We start from the raw sequence: 23617 nt of genomic DNA on the forward strand, positions 1-23617 counted from the left end.
AGGTCCATATCCTTCAGTACTGTATCTATTTAAATGCCTATTTAAATTTCTCTTAAACATAATGAATATGACTTCACCACCAACTCTGGCAGTGAGTTCCAGATATCACCCACACTCTGTGTAAATAAAAACTTTCTACAAATCTTCTTTAAAACTCCTTTCTCTCACCTTAAATCAATGTGTTCTTGTTTTTCATATCGCTGCTCTGGGATAAAGATTCTACCCTATCTATGCCTCTTCTAATTTTATATACCTCTATCAGGTTACCTCTCAGCTACCACTCCAAGGAACAAAACCCACCCTCGCACTTGTTGGATTAAATTTATCTCCCAACACTCCACCCAGCTTTCTATCTTTTCTATATTCTGATACAGCCTTTGATAGATTAGTCTAGTTTTCCCTGGAACAAAGAAGGCTGAGGGGGGGTGATCTGATAAAGGCATATAAAATTATAGAAGGTATAGAGAGAGTAAAAAGCCAGAACTAGGGCAGGGGAATCAAGAACTGGGGGGGGGGGGGGGGACATGTTTAAGGTGAGAAGAAAGACATGTAAAGGAAGATCTAAAGGGTACATTTTTCACACCGAAGTTGGTGAATATCAGGAACAAGCTTTCAGAGGTGGAGGTGGAAACAAATACAATCCTTCTGATTAAGAAACATTTAATCAGACACTTAAATAGGCAAGGATTCCGACCAAAAGAAAGATATAGCTAATACAGGTACTTGGGATTAGTGTAGAAGGGTAGAAAGATTGGCATGAACATGGTGGTCTGAAGGGCTAGTTTCTGTATTGTACAACTCTCTGACTCTGACTTTTCTGTCTGACAATGGCATTGCAGCAATGGAAATGCTGGCTGACATGGCAAGTGGGTCTTTCCCACCCCCTGTGTGTCTCCAGGCAACAAAGGTTGGCAATATGATGACCAAGTAACCATGCCACTCCTCAGCTGGATAATTGGATTTAGAGTAAATTGTTATGAGGTCTATGTCTCTGCAAGAGCTGCCAGACTTGAACTGTAACTCATTCAAGATTCACTCCTGATACTACTTCAAATGCTGCTTTTGTTCTTGCACCATTTAACATAATTATGTTCTAAAATGGAACACCACTTTTTCACAAAGAATATTCTAGGTATAATTAATTGTGAAAATTATAAATCTAGACTTTACAGATTGTTTTAATTTATTGTTTAAAAAAAGAAGTGTTTTCCTCTGCTATTCAATGCCATGCAGTTTTACTGTTAGTTGTTTGACCCTACATCATTCTTAAAGTACCTGTGTAGTTATCTGTTTGCAGACATATGAAAACACATACACTGCACAATGCTGCAGTGTTAACGGCATTGTGCAGTGTGACATTTCTACAGTGCAGATTAAACCAAGAAGGCAAGGTAAATCTGAAAGTTAAATGGGATTTAACTAAACCACACAAGTGCATTGTGTCAGTTAGAAAGTCAAGAATACTAACACATGGTAATCGATTCAAAGTTTTTTTTTGTCTGGAGGTAGTAGATTGTATATACAAGCAATGCCTGCCCATGTGAATCCTCACAAATAGTTGTTGTGTTGGAAGAAAAAAAGACTATTTGACATGCATGTAATACTTTGGCAACAAGCCGCTGCAAGTCTAAAACCCTGCCAACTGTCATTATCCTTCTGGTAAATTCAGTTCTTATAAACTGTGTGATAGCATAGGACTGCATAGTTCCCATTGAACCAAAGCTTGTCTGAGTAGCAGCATTTTCCACTCTTGAATGGGACTGTTGGCCTCATGGGGATTTGTGTCTTAGAATGTGGTAAGTGATTAGATTGTCCCACATTTTAAAATGATCCACTGTTCTGCTGCTGCTGAAAGACATTTTCTACTCTTCCCAGCCAGCTTTGTCAAAGCAGTGGATTATCTCTGTGGTTTTCTTTGTGATATGTATTCTAACCTAATGTCAATTTACTCAAGACCTGCAATATATAAGAAAACACTGTCCCTCTTTATGTTTCTATAATTTAAAAATCACATTGTTAGAATTTTAAAAAGTGATTACTTTTTGCCCCAATTGCCTCTGCATCGTTGGGATAAACAAGAATTAATTAATCAGTTTTCTTTAACTGAAGCATATATAAAATAACAGTGTCAGCACTGTTAAGGGAATCTGAACTAACACTGCAAAATCTCGTAAAATTAGTTCACGGGGATCCTTTGAATCACTGAGACAAGGATAGTTTTTTAATTCTATTTTAAGTGTGGTTCCAAATGACTTGACAATACTAGTGAAATAACACAAAATCTTCTTATGCCTTATACTTTTGCTTTATTTTGTTTTTAAATGGACTGATGCATCTGTCAGAATCCCAAATGAGTGAAAGATGTGCCCGTGAACCATAAAGTACCAGTTATAAAATACAGATGAGCTATTTGTTTCACCAACTCACATCCAAGTGTCACATAGTCAATCCTATTCTTACGCTTTATCCATATTCTTCATTGTCACTTTTCAAGTAGCTATGCAATTAACCTTTGGATTTACATACTCTGATTGGCAAATGCAGACATAGCGAATATCACAATCTATCACATGTGCAATAATTTTGTTCTAACTTTGCATATTGCTTTTGAATATCTTAAATATATGATCTCTCACTAATTAATGTTTATTGTTCGTTACTATTTTCTCTCAGAGAGTGTTCTTAAACTTTTTCAGTTCATCCCTTAAACTTTTTCAGTTCATCCCTTAAACTCTGCTAATGGTAATTTCTCAGCTGAAGTGGTCCTATATGCCATTGACCCAAATAAATAAGTCTGAGATAATTCTAAACAATCTAACAATGTTTTCTAGTTAAAATCCATTGGCATAGTGATTTATCAGTGCCTGCAGAAACACAGCTGATGGACCTATCTGCGGCTCGAGAGCCATTGCATTTAGCATTATAGGATGCAACTTACAAACTGGGAGGTTGGGACCTAATCTTGATCCATGTGGTTGTGGAGGGGAGAGATTCTGGTAGTTGGGGGTCAGGTTATTAAATCAAGGTGAGAGGATGCCACATCAGAGAACAGAACTTGGGAAGGATTCACATTAGCGGTACAGAACTGAGAGAAATGTACAATGGTCTGCTATTCAGTACAATTAGGGGTATGTTGGGAGCTTAAGAAGTACAGGAAAATAAATAAATGACATATAGTCAAATGAATATAGTCCCTAAAGCTGGTCTGGGATCTGTTCAGTGAACCCCCCTTTAAAATCATAATGCTATGAAATCATTTATGTCAAAAAGAATCTTGCACAGAAAATGATGATATTGGATATGTGGTCTGCTTATGTCAAGTGAGTTTCATCATTGTAATTTATCTGGTGGATTTCTAGAGTGGTGTGTTATAGTCTTGAAAAAATTACAGCTATGGTCCATTGTGGATAAGAATAATTTTCATGTGTATGGTATTGATAATTCTTGATGCTTCAAAGTATTGCAATGAACATTAATTTGTTTGAAATGATACATTGCTAACAAAGGCTGGAATGTTAGTTTGTAAAGTTTATGCTACTTGTGAGAAATTGTGCCACCAGTACACATTGGGAAATTAGGGTCTCGACCTGAAACGTCACCTAATCCTTTCTCCAGAGATGCTGTCTGACCTGCTGAGTTGCTCTGGCTTTTTGTGTCAATCTTCGGTTTAAACCAGCATCAGCAGTTTGTTCCAACACACAATTCACTTCTGTACATATCTTCCATTCTGGGGATAAGGTAGAGGAAAAAAAAATATTCTGTTTGTTTTGTAATTATGAAACCTAAAACACTTTACTGTCTCTCTTTGTATTTAGAAAATGTAGATCGCCATATAAAATGGGAAACCGTATGCGTATGCAAAGTGGAAAACCATCTTTCCGATCTACAGTTGGATTTCATACTTGCCCACAGAGCAGACGAGCAAGATTTCAAAACTCATTTGAAAGCTGCAGCAAGATTTCAGCCTGTAAAAGCAATATTTCAACTCATAAAATGAAATGCAGACTTCGGCTCCCAAGGATCAAAAGATGCTTGAGTGCTCCCCCTGGAACAATTAGGTAATTACATCCAGGACTTGGGAAAATTTGAATTGTCTTATATGGCTGAGAAATATTACAAAATAGTTGATGTTTTACATTTAAATGAAATTACTATAGCAATATGTGCCAAGCGGATAATCAATTTCCACATTAAGAAAGATTCCACAAACAGCAATGTGATGAATGATCATTGAAACATTTTTGGTAGTACTGGCTGAATGCAAAATGTTGGCAGATGAATTTAAATGCTGTTGCCCAAGTAAATAATTATCTGTAAAACATTTGTTATACTTATCCAATCTATTTTTCAGCCAGTTACTAGCAAAATCATATTATTGCAGACTGACTTATTTTCTGGTCTGCTAACCTGGAAGGATCAAGACTTGTGATTGGGGCAGTGGGGAGAGCTTTAAATGAAAGGTTTTCACTGTACCTCGATACACATGACAATAAATTAAACTCAAACTCAAATGATCGGGAACTGTAGGATTGAGGGAGGGGGGAAACGCCGTATTTCAGCAACATTTCTGATGATAGCTGGATGTTGCTTTCAGTGGTTTGCTCAAATAACTGGGTTTTTTAAGGCATGCCCGGCTGACAGTAGGATAGAAATATTTCAAGAGAGTGGATTATGCACAATGATAGGAGGTTGTACAGAAATTGCTTTGCCCATTCATTTCAAATGAGCAAAGTATTTAGGCAAGTATGTTTTTTCCTTAAACTGTATGTTTTAAAATATTTAAAGTAATTATAAGTGATACATTTATTACATTTTTATTATAACTTTGAATAGTTTTAATAGTTGTTAATTGGTTTAATTTATTTTTATGAATGTTTTTCAATGTCAGAAGCATTCACTTTGAAGTTTCCATCTAAGTCAGGAGATATGGCTTAAAAGCAGAACATGCTGGAAACACTCAGCAGGTCAAGAGGTGCAGCTTAAAGTGTTGTCATTATGTTTAAAGATTGGCGTTATTGTGGTTGCCTCATGTGATCCTGTTACATCATTGCATCAGGCCAGCTTCCCCCCAGCTAATTCCTGCTGGGAGGATCACCCGAGTAAATAATGGATTTATTTTAGAAATTTGGTCATTTCTGCTGCTGTATTGTGGTCTTTATCGCAATGCTGTTTGTGGGGATTTTACTGTTAATAAAAATTACATCTATGCCCTCTCGAAGAAAACAATTCCACCATCTATCCATTTTACACCTCGTATTATTTTATATACCTCTTTCAGGTTACCACTATCCTCCTCTGCAGTAAAAAACACCCTCCTCTCTCTCTCTCTCTCTCTCTCTCTCTCTCTATAACTAACATTCTCCAAACTAGGCAACATCCTGGTGAATTTCATCTGCAGTCACTCCAGCACCAATCATATTCATCCAATATTGAGGCACTCAGAACTGCATACATTACTCTGAACAAGTGCGATCTAATAAGTCTTTTGTAAAGTTGCAACTTAATCACCCAACTTTTATTTCTATGCCCCGACCTATGAAGGCAAGTTTGCCATGTATCTTTGTCACATCGACCTGGATTCCTACTATCAAGTAACAATGGATTTGAACTCAAAGAATCCTCAGCTCATCATCATTTCTTCATCCTCTATTATTTATTGTATCTGTCTTATTCCTTTTTGATTTCTCGAAACTACATCCGACACTCTTGTCAGAATTAACTTGCAACAGTCAATGCTTCACCCAACTTTGCTCATTATCCACAACACTATCAACTTTCAAAACACCCACAAACTTATTGATCAAACCTCCCACATTCACATCCAATTGTTAATATATATCACCAACCACAAAGATCGCAGCACCAAGCCTGTGGTACACCACTGGTCACAGATTTACAATTAGAAAAGTACTTCTGAGCATGCACAGCCAACCACACGACTTGAAAGTCAGATGGTGATACTTCTGGCTGTTCCCTCTTCTCTTGATTGTAGCGGCAGGATAGTGACTCAGTGAGGAGAGGGTTGGGCACACACTGCATTTGCTTCTCACTGTTATGTCAGGGAAAACAAGTCTAGGTACAGCTGTCCCTCTGAACACACGTAGTGGAGATACCTGTTTTATGATATTTAACTTGATATTTTAATTAATTGTTGGTATTTTAATGCTTTTATCACATTTATTGCTTCCTTTTTTAATTAATAGTCATAGTCATACAGCGTGGAAATAGGCCGTTCAGCCTAACTTGCCCAGACTGACCAGCATGCCCCATCTACACTAGTCCCATCAGCCTGCATTTGGCCCATGTCCCTCTAAACTTGTCCTATCCATGTACCTGTCTAATATATATTTTTAAATTAGTTAAGTAGTTTTAATAATCATAGATGTTTATAAATGTTGACAGCCAGCGAGATGTCAAAAGCCTTCCCAGATCATAGATATTGAGGAATGTTGCTTCAAGATCCACAGCCTGAAATGTACTCACTGCCTGTAACCTGTTCCCAATTGAGGAATGCTTATTGGATACGGTGGGTCAGCTTGTTCAGTCCTGCGAATGACGAAGAAGTAACCATGGGTAAGTGGGTGATGCCAGGCGGCAGCAAGCCTGGGCAGGACCACGAATCTAGTCTGGCAATTTAAAGCTCCTCCCATGCTGTTATCATTGGTTCTATTGGAAAATGAAAAAAAAAAAATCAGTTTGGCTCTGAAGGTGCACACTGAAGGCAATGTTCTTTGTGACAGATACTAAATAATCTTTATGCTTGATACTGAGCTGATGTCTGTACAAACATGTTAACAATTGCCCTCAGATTTTATCTCAATGGTTGATAAATTGCTGGAATTAGTTGGGATTGTCACTTTAAAATGGTTTTCTGAAATTGGCAGGCTAGATTAGCGATGATGGGACCAAACGTGAGCATTGCTGGTCATGGCCTCAATGACTGGTAAAATAGCTTGACTGGTAAAATACCTATTAGCATACTCCCGATTTTATGTTCTTAATCACCGACATAATCTACTCAATTTTTTTCTGTTCACAGTCATGCATTTGCTTAACATTTTAAATACATCACTATTATTTTAGCTTGCTTATTGTTACTTGATTCACACACTGAATTCATTTCATTTTACACAGGAAGGTACATTCTTCATTTTCTTCAAGGATGCTGACAGCTCATAGAGATGGCAAACAAAAGCCACTCTTTAAACGTCAGGAGTGGATCATAAAAGTGACAGCCTTCAAGAATGGGACACATAATAACCCTACAAAAATTGCAGTACCTAGCATCAAAATGGTAATGGCTTATATGAAGAAATTCTTTTTAGCACTAGGTACAATAGCAGTTCTAAGATAGATATGCCAGCTATTGCTCATGAATAATTTAATTTTTCGATCTTGTATTTCTCTGCAATTTATTATTTTTAGGCTGATAATCTTTGTGAAGGCTGAACATTCCTGGGGTATTATTCACGGAGGCATCCGCAACATGTTACATTGTAGAAATTGGAGCTTATAATAATTATTTTAGGAGCATAAAAGGACAGTGAAGCACAGTTTAGAAGCTCAATGTTACGTGCTTTAAGAACCTGCGACATATATCTGACTCAAAATTAGGTCAAGCATGTCAATGGAGGCAAAAGATTTGTATGGACAGGGTGGCGAAGAAAGTTTTTGGCAGGCTTGCCTTCATTGGGAAGGTTATAGAGTACAAAAGCTGGGACATCATGATGCAGCTGTACAAGTCGTTGGTGTGACTACACTTGGAATACAGGTTGTGCAGTTCTGGTTGCCCAGCTATAGAAAGGACGAAAGTTGGAAAAGATTGGATTCACCAGGCTGTTAGCTAGACTTATTGAAGTATATGAAAATCATGAGAGGCATGAATAAAGTGATCAGATCACCCACAATCATTTTCCCAGGGTAGAAGAGTCTTAAGACTAGGAGCACGGACTTAAGATGAGAGGGAAGAGGGGAGACCTTAGTTGAGACCTTAGGGGCAACCTATCACTCAGAATGTAGTACTAGCTGCCAAACAAAGCTGTAAAAACGGATACAATTCCAACTTTGAAAAGCCATTTGGACATATATGGATAGGAATGTTTTAGACAGATATGGACCAAATGCAGGCAAATGATATTAGCCCAGAATGCCTGTATAGCTCAATGGCATTATGGCGAGGTGTAAGTCGCCATTTGGGGCTGATCAGGACTGGGAGGAAAGTAGAAATATTGTAAATACAGGCAGCTCACGGATTAATTCAATTCAATTCAATTCAATTCAATTTATTGTCATAAGAAAGTATTCCATTCGTAGTAACTTCATACCTGAATTCTTTACAAATTGGAAATAAACAGGGTCACAGAAACAGCTATGCCACGAGAGCAAGAAGACAAGGGAAGTGGCCACTAGCTGGCCTTCCCGATTAAGTGAGTGAGTCTGGTTGGCACTCTCACACCCACTGGGCAGAAGATGTCTGCAACCCTGCAGCATCTGGCAAAACCATCCCCATGAAGACCTTTGAACAGCCAGCACAGTGGCTCAAATCACTGATACCCACTGAAAATATTACCTCCACCTCAATAGCATTCAGCTACATGGCAAGGCTCCAACCACACTGGCTAACTCCATATCACTTGATTCACCTCACAGTCACCAGTGAAGCTCGAGAAAGTTAGGGAACAACAAATAGTTTAGAAATTTATTGGAAAATGTTCGTGAAGTCAAAAATGTGTAGGTCGGCTTTCATAACCCTGGGACTGGCCGTATATAGCAGTATAAGAGGAGGGGTGAAAAAGTGGCTGGTCGGTGATAGATGGGAAGAGATGGGTGGATGATGGGCAGGTGGAACTAGTTGGGGCGAAAGTACAGGAAACAAGTGGAGAAGAAAATGAGGTGGATAGTGATGTGCATGGGAGGAGAACACAGGGGGTATCCCATTGGGTGTAAGCTACCCAAGTGGAATATGGGGTGTTCTTCCAATTTGTGTTTGGCAATTCTGCAGCAATGGAGAAATTGAAGGACTGAGAGGGTGGTGCAGGAGTGTGAAGGAGAGCTAAAATAACATCCAACCAATTTTGCAGTTTCAGATCCTGACCTTCTCCTTCCACACACGCTCACCTGTCCACTTAGTTTTCTTCTCTCTGTGTTCACCTTTTACAATCAAATTCCATTACCTGGTTCAATCTGTTTATCATCCCCTCCCCAACCTGTTCCAACCATCATCTTCCAGCCTCTGCATGACTCCTCTTCCCCACTCAGTGTCATCTTACCATAATCTCCTCACCATCCAGTTCCACCTATTACCTATAAGCCTCTATTGTACCATTTCCCCTAACCTTCCATCTTGTACTGCTATATACTGGCCATCCTTTCTCTTCCCCCTCAGTTCTGATGCAGGGTCTTAGCCGCTTTGGTCTCCACAAGCTTGACTTGTTGAGTTTCTCCAGCATTCTGTTTTAATGTTTCAGATTTGCAGCATCTACAGATTCTGTTGCCTTCATACAAATTTTATGCACAGAATAGTGCTATTTTAGCAAATTATGTTGTTAAAATGACATTAAATAACTTTGTATCTATCAATAGTTGCAGCATTTGCTTAATAATATTTTCCGTGTTAAGAAGGAATAACATCAGGATTCTTTATATTCTGCAACGTGGCATCAGAAACAAATGTACTATATGCATTGATCGAAAGCTAAGATCATGAAAAAACTCCTGATCCTAATGGCTGTTGGATTAGTGAAATTAACACTTACCTTTCCAGTGTCACATATGAGATCAACCTGTCAGAGTTCAGCAGTAAGTTTGGTGACAGTGATGATGGGGCAGATGGTGTTGGGTGGGCTGGGGCGAGGAAGAGAAATGGTGGTTTCTCCACTGCAACAATATCCTCAACTGTAATATTATGAGTAATAATTTGAGGTTCATACAATTAACCTGGCAGCATGCTGGAGTTGGGTCTAAGCATGATTCTTGAACTCAGAATATGAAGCCATGGAAAACATATATATTGTATATAAAATATATATATTGTAATATAAAATATATGTATATTTCTGATATGTGTAGATTTTAAAAGTTGTTTCAGTTCACATACTATCTGTGAGTAAAGAATCTAAAAACAGTTGCTAGCAATGAACCTAACTATCATTATAATTACCGCTGTTGAACTAATATTTCAATCCATTTGGCAATTTGCTGCTGTTGATAAGGTGATTCAATAAGCACTCCAGCACACTGGAAAAGACTCATGGATACACTGCGATATTAAAGAGATAACTTTACATTTGCTGCATTTTCATAATCTTCCATTTTGTTTAAGGGTTAGTGGATTTTTTTTGTATTCAAAGAATGAATTAAGATTTGAGTATGGTGATAGCATTTAGTACAAAACTGTATAATTTAGTTTGTACCACATAGCAAAACTAGAAAATGGGAGTAGTCTTCTCTCAGTCTTTTTTCTTTGAAATCAAATTATCTGGTACCTGTATTTGAATTTTTTTAGTACCATGTGTCAATTTTACTTTATTATGTTTCAGAATGTGTTTGGCATTATTAAGAATGAAACTGGTTTGATTATTACTGATATCGCAAATGAAAAATAATTCATTTAATTATTTATAGTTTTACTATAATTTCAAAACTATATTTGAAAATAGTTTTATTGTATTTATGGTTGATTATTTCTTTCATTCTTAGTTACTGGAGGAGTGCACAATAAAACTCGACCTGAACTCAGCGGCACGGAGAGTATTTCTTGCAAATGGCCGAGAAGCATTTGAGTCAAAGGACATTCCTCATAACGTTGACGTTTATATTTCAAATGGCGAACCGTTTATGGATCCATTTAAAAACATGAAAGGTATAATGCTGGGCATATGTGGAAAGTCTTTCAGCACTGATAAAGATAACGAGAAAAGCAGTGAACAAAGTTCTCTTTGTGGGAATGTATCTTTTATTTCGCTGAATTCCATCAGGCCCTACGTCTTTCTATTGCTTACCTGATGTTACTTCAGATCTTCCAGATTTATATGTTCTTTCTTATCATTACGTAATATGTACAGGAGACCAAGTTTAAACCACAGGACAAATCTCTAATTCCTCTTCTTATCAGACTTTGTCCATAATTTAGAGAATGACCACCAATGAGTATGATGGCTGATGTGAAATAGAATATGGAGGTACTCTGGATCTTAGTCTATAAAGGTATTGTAGAGGATATCAAATCTTAATGCTGGATTTATATGGCACAGCCTCAGAGGAATTGTGAGAATCATATGTACACACAATTAAACTGTGAACATGCTTTATGGAAAAAAAATACATGTACCTACCGTGGTGATTTGTTTTTTAGCTGCGCTTCTTTAATTCCGATTGCAGATTAACACTTTAAAAAATGATACTGACAAGGATATTAATTGAAAGTTGAAAACTATATCTTTCTGGTTGACATTACTGAGCTGAAAAGGCCTGTCCTCCTTTTACTCCTGTTTATTGTGAACAAAGATCAACATTTTAAGTTTTTTATTTTATGTACAGAGATGCTGTTGCATTTATTAATCTTATTTTAACTGACACAGTGGAAGTATTCCTAGGAACCAGTATGTTCATTTTAATGATATATAGTATTTTATTCTCCAGAATATCCCCAGTCACAATTTTGATGCTGAAATGATCACTGTTCATTGGCCATTTAAATGAGAACATCCCTTTTAAAATATACTTGCAAAATGTTTTGTTCACATATATAATCGTGTCCAGAGATAACAGGCTGATTGACTGTCACTTACAATTCGAAGTACATTATGACTCGTATTGTTCAGTTTAATTTTACTATGCAGATGTCACTGTAACTTATATTTAAATATATAAATTATCATCAAATAGACCCACTTCTAATATTAAACATAATCTACCTACGGAAGCATAATTGAGATTTCTTGACTGAGGTACAATTAGTCATCACAGAGTTGAGAAGATAAAAGCTGAAAATAAAGTCTAGAGTTGATAGTCTTTATGACAGCTATTGCAAGTGTTCCAGCTGCACTTTCCCTTTTAATAGGCTAAACTGGGAGGACAGACTTTATGCTTTGTGTTTCTTTTGGCTGTATTTCATGGCGACATGCACTGCTGTTCTTTCAGCACCAAAATGTTGGCACGCAGCACTGAAATTTCATACCAACTCTTGCTGGATCAGCAAGCTTAACCCACAGAAATCTGGTGCACTGTTATTGCTTTTGACTGATAATCAATCTTGGTGCTGCTCGACAGTTGTCGCTGGGACACAGACCAGAGCAGGTGGCAGATGGGCCTTGTCACCAGAGAACAGGGATAGTACATACACTAAGGCAGAACAAAATGTGCAGTGTCCCCATAACTTCAATAGGGTATGTTAAGAAGATAGAAAGGAGCACTGTATTAAAAAATGACACTTACCATTGTGGTATCAATATTCTACAATATCAAGTAGAAAATAAGTGAATGCAATTTAAAGGGAAAGCTTATCTGTACTAAAGGATTAGTGATTTCAAATAAATAACTAAGACAAATATTCTCAAAACATGGCAATAATCCAACTACCTGACTTGTAATACTGTTGCAATTGAAGAGCTGCTTTTGAAGTTATTCAAATAATTGATCATTCTGTTACCTTACATTATCTTTCCAGCATTTCCCACAGTCACTATAGTCAGGTTCAATCTTCATTCATTATTTCCGCAGGAATTTGTGAAAGCTGTAATATTTTTGAAATATCACTTTCCAGGTTTAGCTGATTGAAAAATAATCTTTAAAAAAATGTAACGGCACAGGATTATGTTTCTCCAAATGACATGCCATGACTGTAAGGGTTATTGACTTATACCCACAGTGCCGTCAGTGCAAGTACCTAAAACAAGCCAACCAACAAGCTGTTGATAAATGGCTGTACTTCTGTAATTAAAAAGTTGTTAAAATACTTGATTGTGTTTGTATTTAAATATTTAATTAACCTACCCAAGGCTCCAGGCACTACTTCTCTTTCCGCTTGCCTTACACTGTTCTGTCTCTTTTCTCTGACCTCAGAATGCTATTCCCTCTTCCCATTTGATCTCAATTCATCTGAGGATTGATATTTGCTGCCAATAACTACTGACTCTATGTAGAATGAATCAATATGATTGTCAATATCCTTGGACTCATTGGAAACTGGAAACTCACTTGGAACAATAATATAAATACTGTGGCTACACAAGCAGGTCAGAGACTAGGTATCTTGCGATGAGTAACTCACTACCCTGACACTACAAAGCACTTTCATTATTTACAAGGCCCGTGTCAGAAGCATGGTGGAATGCTCTCTAGTTGCCTGGAATAGTGCATCTCCAACAACTCTTGTGGAGTCTGACACCATCTAGAACAATGCAGCCCATTTGATAGGCATGTATCAGCTCTCCTAAACATTCATTTTATCCACCATTATAAACATTGAAGAAATGTAATGTTTTGCTGACATAATTACCCATAAGCTTGTAACAGAGAGATTTGACTGGTGTAATTAAAGTTATCCATTTGCAAAAGCCACTTAACTCAATGTAACTGGAGTTCAGACAAGAAATAATGATATTAGTTATCATTTGTGTATTTAGTGTACGGTGAACTATGTCATTAAGCAACTAGTCACTTGGGGAGATTTAAAAATAATATATTTTGCATGAAGCAGATAAGAATAAAGGTTTCACTTGCAATCAAATAGCTCAAAATGGCTTAAAGTATAGAGGTATCTAACATAAGTCCCCTTTTAATGGTATGGGCTTGATATCTGATGGCATCTCTGAGGTTGATCTAAGTCAATTTTCCTGCCCATCTTTTTGTACAATTTTCCAAGAAGCACTCTGTCTCATTCCTCAAAATCAAGCACTCAAACAAATGAATTGGGCATTTGTCTTTATTGCTACTTGTAGGAATTCACAGCACATAAATTGGTTCCATGTTTTCCAACAAACCATAACAACTGTATTTCAAAATGAAGTGAATTTTGGTATCCTGAAAGACTGCAGATATTTTTGTATATGGTAGTTATTTGTTTATGCTGATCATAAACAAAGTATGTAAAGGTGAGATCCTTCAGCATGGACTGTTGGCATTATTAGGAGACAGGCGCTGATGCTCCTCAGTAAAAAAACCCGTTGGAAGCACTCTACAGGTCAGGCAATATCTGTGGAGACAAAAAACAAGTTAACTTCTCAGGGTCATGTTTTTTCAGTTTTTTTCTGTGGCATTTCTTTGGTTATTGCTTCAGATTCAGATTCAGATTCAAATTTTATTGTCATTGTGCAGTGTACAGCACAGAGACAATGAAATGCAGTTAGCATCTCACCAGAAGAGCGATGGCATGGGCTCAATAAAAACATCAACTTTTTCAAATATACAAATGCCTCTACTGAAATAATGGCTAGACCAATTTCTCTTGTAAGTGTTTGTTAGTCAATAGAAAATTTTCAGATAATTTCCCCAAACACATGGCACCACACCATATGATGAATTTCTGTCCAACTAATTTCCACTTTATTGATCGTTGAAAGGGTCACATTCAACCAGTTAAGGAGATGGTGTTTGTTTGAAAATGAGTTTTATTTTCCAGTGATTTTTTTTACAAACTCTTAGTACCTCTTCAGTTTTGTTGCATGTCAGTATTCTGCAAGTTCACCATTTTTTCAGATGCAGTGTTAATTCAAATTACAAGGAGAGAATAGATGTTGATTATGTATTGCTTATTAATTATAAATACACTTCATTTGTATTTTCTCCTTTGCAAATGCTATTTACGCTGCAATGCCTTGTCATTTATAATATCCTTTAAGAAGGGAAGTAGTTATAAGAGTAGTGCGAAAAACTTCTCAGACATTCAGTTCATGCCAAAATGATCTGACATGACAAGTCCTGATTGACAGAATATGTGTGAGCTCTGTATAATAGAATACGTGTTTGCTGTAGGTGCATGTGTCAGAAAAATGATGGATTTAAATCAGCTTAATTGCGATCTAATTTGGTAATACTAGACACCAGATAGGATTTCAGGTAACAAGTTAACACGTCTACCTTTAGGCATCCAGGAACTTGAACATCCTGTCAATTTCAGTATTTCAAAACGTGCAGAAATCCATCAGTTTAATGAACCTGAACTTCTCAGTAATATCACAAATGTTTTCCAGAATGTTTGTTAATTTCCATCCAGCAAGCCTGCCAAAACAGGAGATTTACATTTACAGCAAATTCTCTTCCACGTTATGGGTGGGGATAGTCAGAAAAAAAGTTGTATCAAATTGAACAAACAAGGAACTGCAGATGCTGGTTTATGAAAAAAGACACAAAGTTCTAGAATCTCAGCAGGCCAGGCAACATCTCTGGAGAACATGGATAGTTAACGTTTCTAGTTGGGACTCTTCCACAGACTCTTGTTCACTCGCTCCATGCACTGTCATCTAACCATGTTCTCTGGGGATGATGCCCAACACGTGAGTTACTCCAGCACTTCATGCTTTTTTTCACCATCTTGTTGAACAACCAAAAAAAAAATGAAAACTATATTGTTACTGGCCATTATGATAAAAGCAGTGAAATGGTTTGAGTAAACAAGTTTGTTCTCACATTATGTTCCACTATGAGTAAATACATTTTAACTGTGCTCATAAAAAGGTCAATATTTAACTGCATTCAAGGTTGGACAACCAAGATCTTGATAGTTATAGGAAGGTGAATGGTTGGGGAATAGGGCATTTTAGCAAACAGGGATCCCAGTACAGGTTTCTTAGGTATGCTGCCAAGCTTAATGGTGGCATCTTGTTACCATTTGTAGATTCTTTTTCTCAGTTACAGCCAGCTAAGTTAAGGTTGCCTGGTAAACAAGCCAGTGTCCGTGGATGGATTGCAGTCTGTGAAATTATGAGAACTGGAGAGATAAAGAATCAGGTGTTCGTAATTGTATCAAGTGAAGGCATTGGATGTTTGTGACAGGGCCTATACAGATCTTAGGGATGCCTTGTATAACAATATATCTTTGGAGTGGGAACAAGGAGTGAAAAGTGCCAAGGGCACAGATAGTGAGTGCTCAGTTGCAGGTTAAAAGGATAGCTAGTTGGATGCCTGAGTAAATGAGTCCAATTTGTCCTGGACCCCAATGACATTGAAGTAATCACTTTTCTCCAGTTGTAAGATTTCCATATCTGGAAAAGCTGGTTGACCAGTATTAAAACTATAACAGGACACGAGATTAGACATGCAGGTTAATTAAAATATGTAACTTATTGAATTCTAAAAATTCATTCTCAAACATCAATGTAATAATCTTTCAGTGAAATTACCAATTTGCAATTTGGAATGACCTTTCTGCTGCACCACTGCAAAATAGAAATATGATCCACATCTCTGTTCCACTCAGGAACATGTTAATCCTTTGTTCTTTCTCTTTTCACTTGCCAAATTATCAAATTCCAATCATGGGAGAGGTAGAAACAGGCTTCCTCCAACTTTCAGGTTCTGAAATTGGAACAAACAGAGGAGTTTTCTGATCATATCTCTGTGTTTTCATGGATGGTGTAAAAAAAAAATCTGTCTGTCATTCTGGTTAAATAAAATGGAAGTGAGGTGGAAATATACTCAAGCAAATCTACAAATGGCGACTTGCAGTCATAAGCTGATTTTTTGATATTATGTAATGGTGCAAATTTTGATTCTGAGATTCCAAGTGAAAACGTAACCTTCATAAACCTATGCCCAGATATTTTTTTTACACAGTCAGAATACTATTAATTTTTTATTCTCATGTCAAAATTCTATGATCTACAGATGATGGTTCTTTTTTTTTGCACTACTTTAGATTGCACTGCAATGTTAGCACCTGTTTTGTTGTATTTAAATATTGTTGTATTTATCAGTGCCATGTACACTGTTGATACTATAATCTTCAAGCAATCAAGGAATTCCATGACACCCTAGTATGTACGACAATAAACTGATGTAATCATATCAGCTAATGTCCATCCCGTATTTGTAGACACATGAGACTATAAATGCTGGAATATTGAGCAACAACAAACTGCTGGAAGAGATCAGCAGGTCAGGCAGCGTCTATGGAGGGAAGTGGATGGACAACGTTTTGGGTCGGGATCTTTCTTCAGACAGATGGAGTAATTTCTCCCTCCAATTCCAGCAGCCTAAAGAAAGGTCCTGAACCGAAACACGTTTGTCAATTCCCTGCACAGATGCTGCTTGACCTGCTCCGCTCCTCCAGCAGTTGTTTGCTCATATTTGTGTCTTATTTGAATTTGAATTTTGTTTATTATCATAGATTATAGCAGTACTTGGTATCATACTCAGCATTAATACTGACCAATTAACCTGATATAAATATCCAGTTTTATTTCTTTAATAGCTTTTACTTCATTTTAATGTTTTATTTATATTTATATTATCTTGTAGGGAAGCAGGTCATCAAGTCCATGCTAATTTAGGGCGGCACAATGGCCAGCTGCCATAGCTGCTGACTCACAGTTCCAGCTAACTATGTGCAGTCCAGACCTGGGCTGTTGGCTGTATGGGGTTTGTACATTCCACTGTGATGGTGTGGATTTCCAATGGGTACTCTTTTGTACTTTTTTTTACACATGCCAAAGACATGTGGGTAGATATGTTAATTGGCCACAGTAAATTGCCCTGGTGTAGGTGTGTGGTTGAACTGATGCAAATGTAAGGAGAATAGGTCACTAGAAAAATGAGCAGAGAAATAGGATTTTCATATGAACCAGCATTGACTCAATGGATTAAATAGTTTCCTTCTTTAACATAAGGAAACATGTAATTCCCATCAATTATCTCCCTATTATTTGTTACCAGCTGATTTATTCTCTCACATATGCCCACCAACTTCAACTTGATTTCTCTAATGCAACTGAACCGTCCTACCAACAACTAGTGAGTAGTCCTGAGATACCATCTACCTCAGTGGAGACCGTCAGACTATCTTTGGTTGGACTTTACTGGATTTTATCTTGCATTAAATGTTATTCACGTTATTCCCTTTATCATGTATCTATATACTGTGGATAGCTCGATTGTAATCATGTATTGTTTTACCACTGACTGGTTTGCACGCAACAAAAGTTTTCATTGTGTCGGGGTGCACGTGACAATAAACTAAACTCAAACACAAATAATGGGGATAATTTACAATAAGCAATTAAATTAGCAACCAGCACATCTTTGGGATATGGAAGGAAACTGGATATGTGAGCACCCAGAGGAAATCCATGGGATTGCCAGATGAATATGTAAAGTCCACACAGAAAGCACTGGAGATCAGGGTTGAACCTAGATAGTTGGATCTGTGAGGCAGTAGCATCATCATGTAACAGTAAATCAGTTAATATGCTTTTCTGCTGTTGCTTGAGTTGTAAATGTTCGCCAATAGTTACAACTCCTCTGTGTTCTTTTAATATTGCTATGAGGACAGTTACGCTCACATGAGAGCAGCTAAAAGCTTAGTTTAGCATCTCATCTAAAATACAGTGGTTCCAATAGCACAGTATTCCAGTACTGAGTGGGAGTGTCAGTATAGATTATGCACTCAGCTTTCTGCAACAAATTTTGATTCCATGAATTTCTTATTTGAGGTGAGAGACATAAGAGGGCATTCTACTGAGGTTTATACCTATTGATGTAATGTAATGTTTTTAATTGCCTTTTCATGAAATTACACTAAATTGAATGCTGATGTCACTGATGTATGTGTGTCATTTTCCAGCAACAATTGTTATTTGGATCCATTTGCCTATCTTCATCCCTGATATGTTGCAATTGATCATCTTAGCTACATCAAGGGGTTTTGGTGTGAAGTCTAATTACCTATCACAGTCCAAAGAACGTGTGTTCAGGCAGAAGAAAAGGCGATAATTCTAGTTAGATTGTGACCGGCCCCGTACATGGCTCCCCGCTATAAGGTCCAGTTCCACCTATCATTTAGCCTTGACACCCTCCATTGGGGAAAAAGATAGCCCAACTACTTTTTAGATTTTGATTTAGCAGGTCTTAGATTTGAAACCAAGTTATGGCCTCAGGGGTTGTGCAATGGATGTCTAAGAAGGTGCTGGCAATTTTATGTTGGGCTTTTCTTTAGATGTGGCTTGTTAATTGATTTTCATGCAGCGAGATATCGTGCAGGCTAGGACTATATTCACTAGAGCATTGGAGACCTTATAGAGGTGTATAAAAGTATGAGGGGTATAGATAGGGTGAATACACACTCTTCTTCCCAGGGTTGGTTATCAAGAACTAGAGAGTATAAGTTTGAGATGAGTGGGCAAAAAATTAAAAGGGACCTGAGGGGCAGCTTCTTCACACAGAAGGGAGATGCCTATGTGAAGTGAGCTTCCAGAGAAAGTGGTAGAGGCGGTTACAATAACAACTTTAGTTTTAGTTTAGTTTGCTTTTTTTAATTGTCACGTGTACCGAGATACAGTGAAAAGCGTTTGTTGCATGCTATTCAGTCAGCAAAACGACTGTACATGATTGCCATTAAACTATCTACAGTATATGGATACAAGATAAAGGGTATATTGTTTAGTGCACGATGAAGTCCAATAAGTCCGATTAAAGGTAGTTCGGAGGTCTCATATGAGATAGATGGGAGGTCAGGACTGTTCTCAAGTTGGTGACAAGATGGGTCAGTTACCAGATAACAGGTGGGAAGAAATCACCTGCTGGCACTGGACTTGACTGAAGTGGAAACAATGAAAGGTGGAGGTATGGCCAAGAACAGGGAGCAGAAAAAGCGCAGCGGTAGAGCTGCTGCCTCACAGTGCCAGAGACCCGGGTTTGATCTTGACCATGGGTGCTGTCTGTACGGAGTTTGCACGTTGTCCCTGTGACCTGTATGGGTTTTCTCTGGGTGGTCCGGATTCCTCCCACACTCCAAAGACGTGCGGGTTTGTAGGTTGATTGGCTTCAGTAAAAATTGTAAATTGTCCCCTGGTGTGTATAGGATAGCGTTGGTGTGCCGGTGGGCCGAAGGGCCTGTTTCCGCACTGTATCTCTAAACTAAAAAAAACCTATACTTTTACCTCTTATCACTTTTTCTGCTACTTTCTTTCTAAGGGCTTTAACTTGAAGCTTGGATGTGATTTTTACACATGAATAATAACTAATGAATGCGGGTAGACTACTTTATCTGGTCTGAAATGAATGAACCGTGTCCGGTCACATGTATGCATCCAATAAAGAGTGAATTAGAGCAGAAACCACACGTGATGAAACCGCCTTATCCCGAGGCAGTATCATTGAATTATAGCTTCCATCCCTTTTACCCCAGGGCGATCAAGTAACTGCACGCACACCATGGAATTAAACTTCATTAATTTCTACAACTCTACTGTTTGTTGGATAAATCTACTAAACTGCCAAGAGAATAAGTTTTTATATTTTTAAGAAGGGAGTGAAGAAGTAGATTTTACAAACCTCAGGAATTGTTGTAATTGTCCAAAGTAACAAAAATAGGAATAAGCACACATAGTATTGTTCCTTGCAACACAGAATAGCAACATGCATTTATATAGGACTTTTGATGTAAAAAAGAATGTTTCAAAGTGCTTTGCAGAGACTTAATGGTAAGAGAGCACAATTTTATGGGTTTACCAGGAGAGAGGCACAAAGGTGAAAATGAAAGGTGTTCTTAAATCCTTGAAGGTGGTAGGACAGGTTGACACAGCTGTTCAGATAAATGTGATCCTAGTTCTTTATCAATTGATTTAAAACAAGCAAGTGAAAAGTCATGATGTATTTTGGGTGCCATGCTTCAGCAAGAATTTTGTGGTTAAAGAGAAGGTGTAGAATCGTACAGAGGACGAGGGGCATTGAATGAGGAAAGACTACAGAAGTTGTGGCTCTGCTCCCTGTGAAGAATATATCTTACTTGATGAACCTTGTTCAGTGCTTTAGCCATCCAATTGCAGTATATTGTGTTATAACTGATATTTGAGTTGTTGTCTAGCATTGCTTCCATCCCAATGCCATGTATAATGTGACCTGTCCTTCTAACCGGTGAGGTTATGCTCCCGGCAGGGAGTGTTGTGTCAGGTGACCTGTACACGACCTGTTTTCTTGCCCAGTGTTGTTTCACTCAAGGGTTGTGCTGTGTGATTTATCTACAACTTCGTATTCCTGTCCAGCGAGATTGTACTACTAGCAGGAGGATTGTACTATGTGACCTGTCTGTGACCGGTGTTCCTGTCCAGTGTTGCTCTGGACATCATAAGGATTATAATGTTCCATGGTGGATTATAATTTACATAGTGCATCTGATGTTTAATGGATCATGTTGTAAATTGGGTTTTGGAGAAGTCACCATAATAATGTATTACATTACCCTAAAATGAGCTGGGAAACCAGACATAAGATCAAGCTTTTGGGATACGCAATGTACTTAACCACTTTTAAACACCCATTTTGATAAATGAAGAAACTGATTGTATAAAATATCATCAGGTAGGTTTTTGACATCTTTACTTTTATTGATTTAAGTGATCTCTTATTCAATGTAAGCCCAATTTAGCTTATTATTTGAATTCAGGTTTAACAGATTTCAAATGAGATTAAGGCACATTAATTAAGCTTTTATATATCTCATTAAACGTGCGAAAGCAAAGTGACTTTTTTCTGGTAAAATAAAGATGCTATAAACGTAATATTGTTGATCTACAATGATCTACAGATTATTCAAGGAGGCATGCTAAGGTGAATTTTAATTATGACTAAATTGTGATATTACTCTTTCATACCCTGAACATCTGTTCCCTTCAGGAACAATGATTTATGCCCATTATCAGCATGGCCAGCTTGCTACAGCTTATGTCATGCTTAGTGGGAAGTGAAAGAGATTTTAAAAGTAGGCGCACCAAAGTGGAGTAAAGCCAATATGTGTTAAAGTGATAAGGTGATGGGGCACCTGATTAGATGGAACCAAATGCTAACTTTAGCTTTTCTTACAGACCATCTGCTCTTGACCAAAAGGGTGAGTTGGACTATGAAAGGGGTAGTGCTTCCTGTTGACAAGCAGCATGGCAAGACAAAGCCTATTCTCTCAAACCGTCTGAAGAAACTCACTGAAAATGGTTCTGTCAGAATCCTGGTTTTTAGAAATGGTACAGGGCAGGATGGGTATGAAATCATCACACCACTGGAGGAAAAACAACAGGTAAAGATACATTATTTTGGTAAGAATCTTCTTTCTGCTTTCCTGCAGAGATCCCGTTTCTTTCCAGAAGTGTGGTTAAAAGTTCTGGCGATGAGTTCTTGACAGCAATCATTTTTTAATACACCTCATTTATTCAGTAGAAAACAATAATTTTACTTAAAAAATAAACAAAATGTTGAAATTTGCTGTATTGAACATAGCTGATAATTCTAGAACATACTATGATCATATTGAATGGCGGTGCAGGCTCGAAGGGCTGAATGGCCTACTCCTGCACCTATTTTCTATGTTTCTATGTTTCTATGCTAATATTTGAAAACAAGCGAAAAGGACATTGGGCAGCAAAGGTAATCTTGAAACATGGAGAATTGTATTTTTGTTTGGATGTCTGCCTGTAAAACTAGTAACAATGAACTCAGACAGTTAACATTTGCAGAACTTATCATGCCATGAACGTTTCTAAAATTCCACTTCAAAATTGTGATATATTTTGATATTCTAATGATATTTAAGGATTAGGCACAAAATGCTGGAGTAGCTCAGCAGGACAGGCAGCATCTCTGGAGAGAAAAAATGGGTGACGTTTCGGGTTGAGACCCTTCTTCAGACTAGGGGTACTTGCCTTGCATCCGTACTCTGAATTTATAATATATACTTGCCCTTGTTTTATTATTATATCTTAGATATTAAGTTGGATCAGAGTTATGTTAAGAGTTTTTGCCAGTCTTGGTAACAACTAGGCAATGAATCAATATAGGTGTTTCCGACTATTATTTAATGTACTATAACAGTACAGGAACTAGAATCTAACAGAAAATTCACAACCGCTCTGAAGTGGAGGTATCATACCTTACACAAATTATGTCATCGATTTAGATTTTTAAGATTCAAATCTGAGTTTGGAATCGTTATAAACAAAAAGGATGGATTTAGGAATAAATAAATAATTATATAATGCTATCTGGCAACCAAAGGAAAATCATTTTGAATGTAAGTGAAAAGTCTAAATTCGGACACAGATTCAAGGGGGAAACTCACAGGTAAATTTACAGAACATGAATGACGGTGTTGAGATCAGAAGCACTCACAGAAACAAACAAGACAGGATCAGATACAGCATTAAAGTACTAAATCATATCGGAATCTTCAAACAGATTAGCATAAATATGCTTGTGTACAATATATTTATTTAAAAGAAAAACATAATATTTGTTTTGAAAAGGCATACTCTCCACTTCATTGTGTGCCCCTCAAATGAGTTGAATGTAAATAACAGTTGATGATATTTTTTGTGGTGTTCATAGCAGTTCTACGCATTGATTTTAACGAGGAAATTAGTGATGCATTAACAGGAAAGCATTGAGATATCTCACCTTTCTCAGTACTCATTCCATG

The 23617-nt window shown here is 37.4% G+C and overlaps 1 protein-coding gene across 1 annotated transcript in view; it reads left to right on the forward strand.

Annotated features, from left to right (window-relative positions):
* Nucleotides 1–23617, forward strand: part of LOC116984387 (doublecortin domain-containing protein 1-like) — a 156812-nt gene that overhangs the window by 30398 nt on the left and 102797 nt on the right. The window contains exons 4-7 of the mRNA XM_033038544.1: nt 3816–4058; nt 7135–7294; nt 10699–10861; nt 22017–22222. Coding sequence (XP_032894435.1) covers nt 3816–4058; nt 7135–7294; nt 10699–10861; nt 22017–22222 — 772 coding nt within the window. The remainder of the gene's footprint in view (nt 1–3815; nt 4059–7134; nt 7295–10698; nt 10862–22016; nt 22223–23617) is intronic.

This window comes from Amblyraja radiata, chromosome 20 (genome assembly GCF_010909765.2).
Source record: "Amblyraja radiata isolate CabotCenter1 chromosome 20, sAmbRad1.1.pri, whole genome shotgun sequence".
NCBI lineage: Eukaryota > Metazoa > Chordata > Chondrichthyes > Rajiformes > Rajidae > Amblyraja > Amblyraja radiata.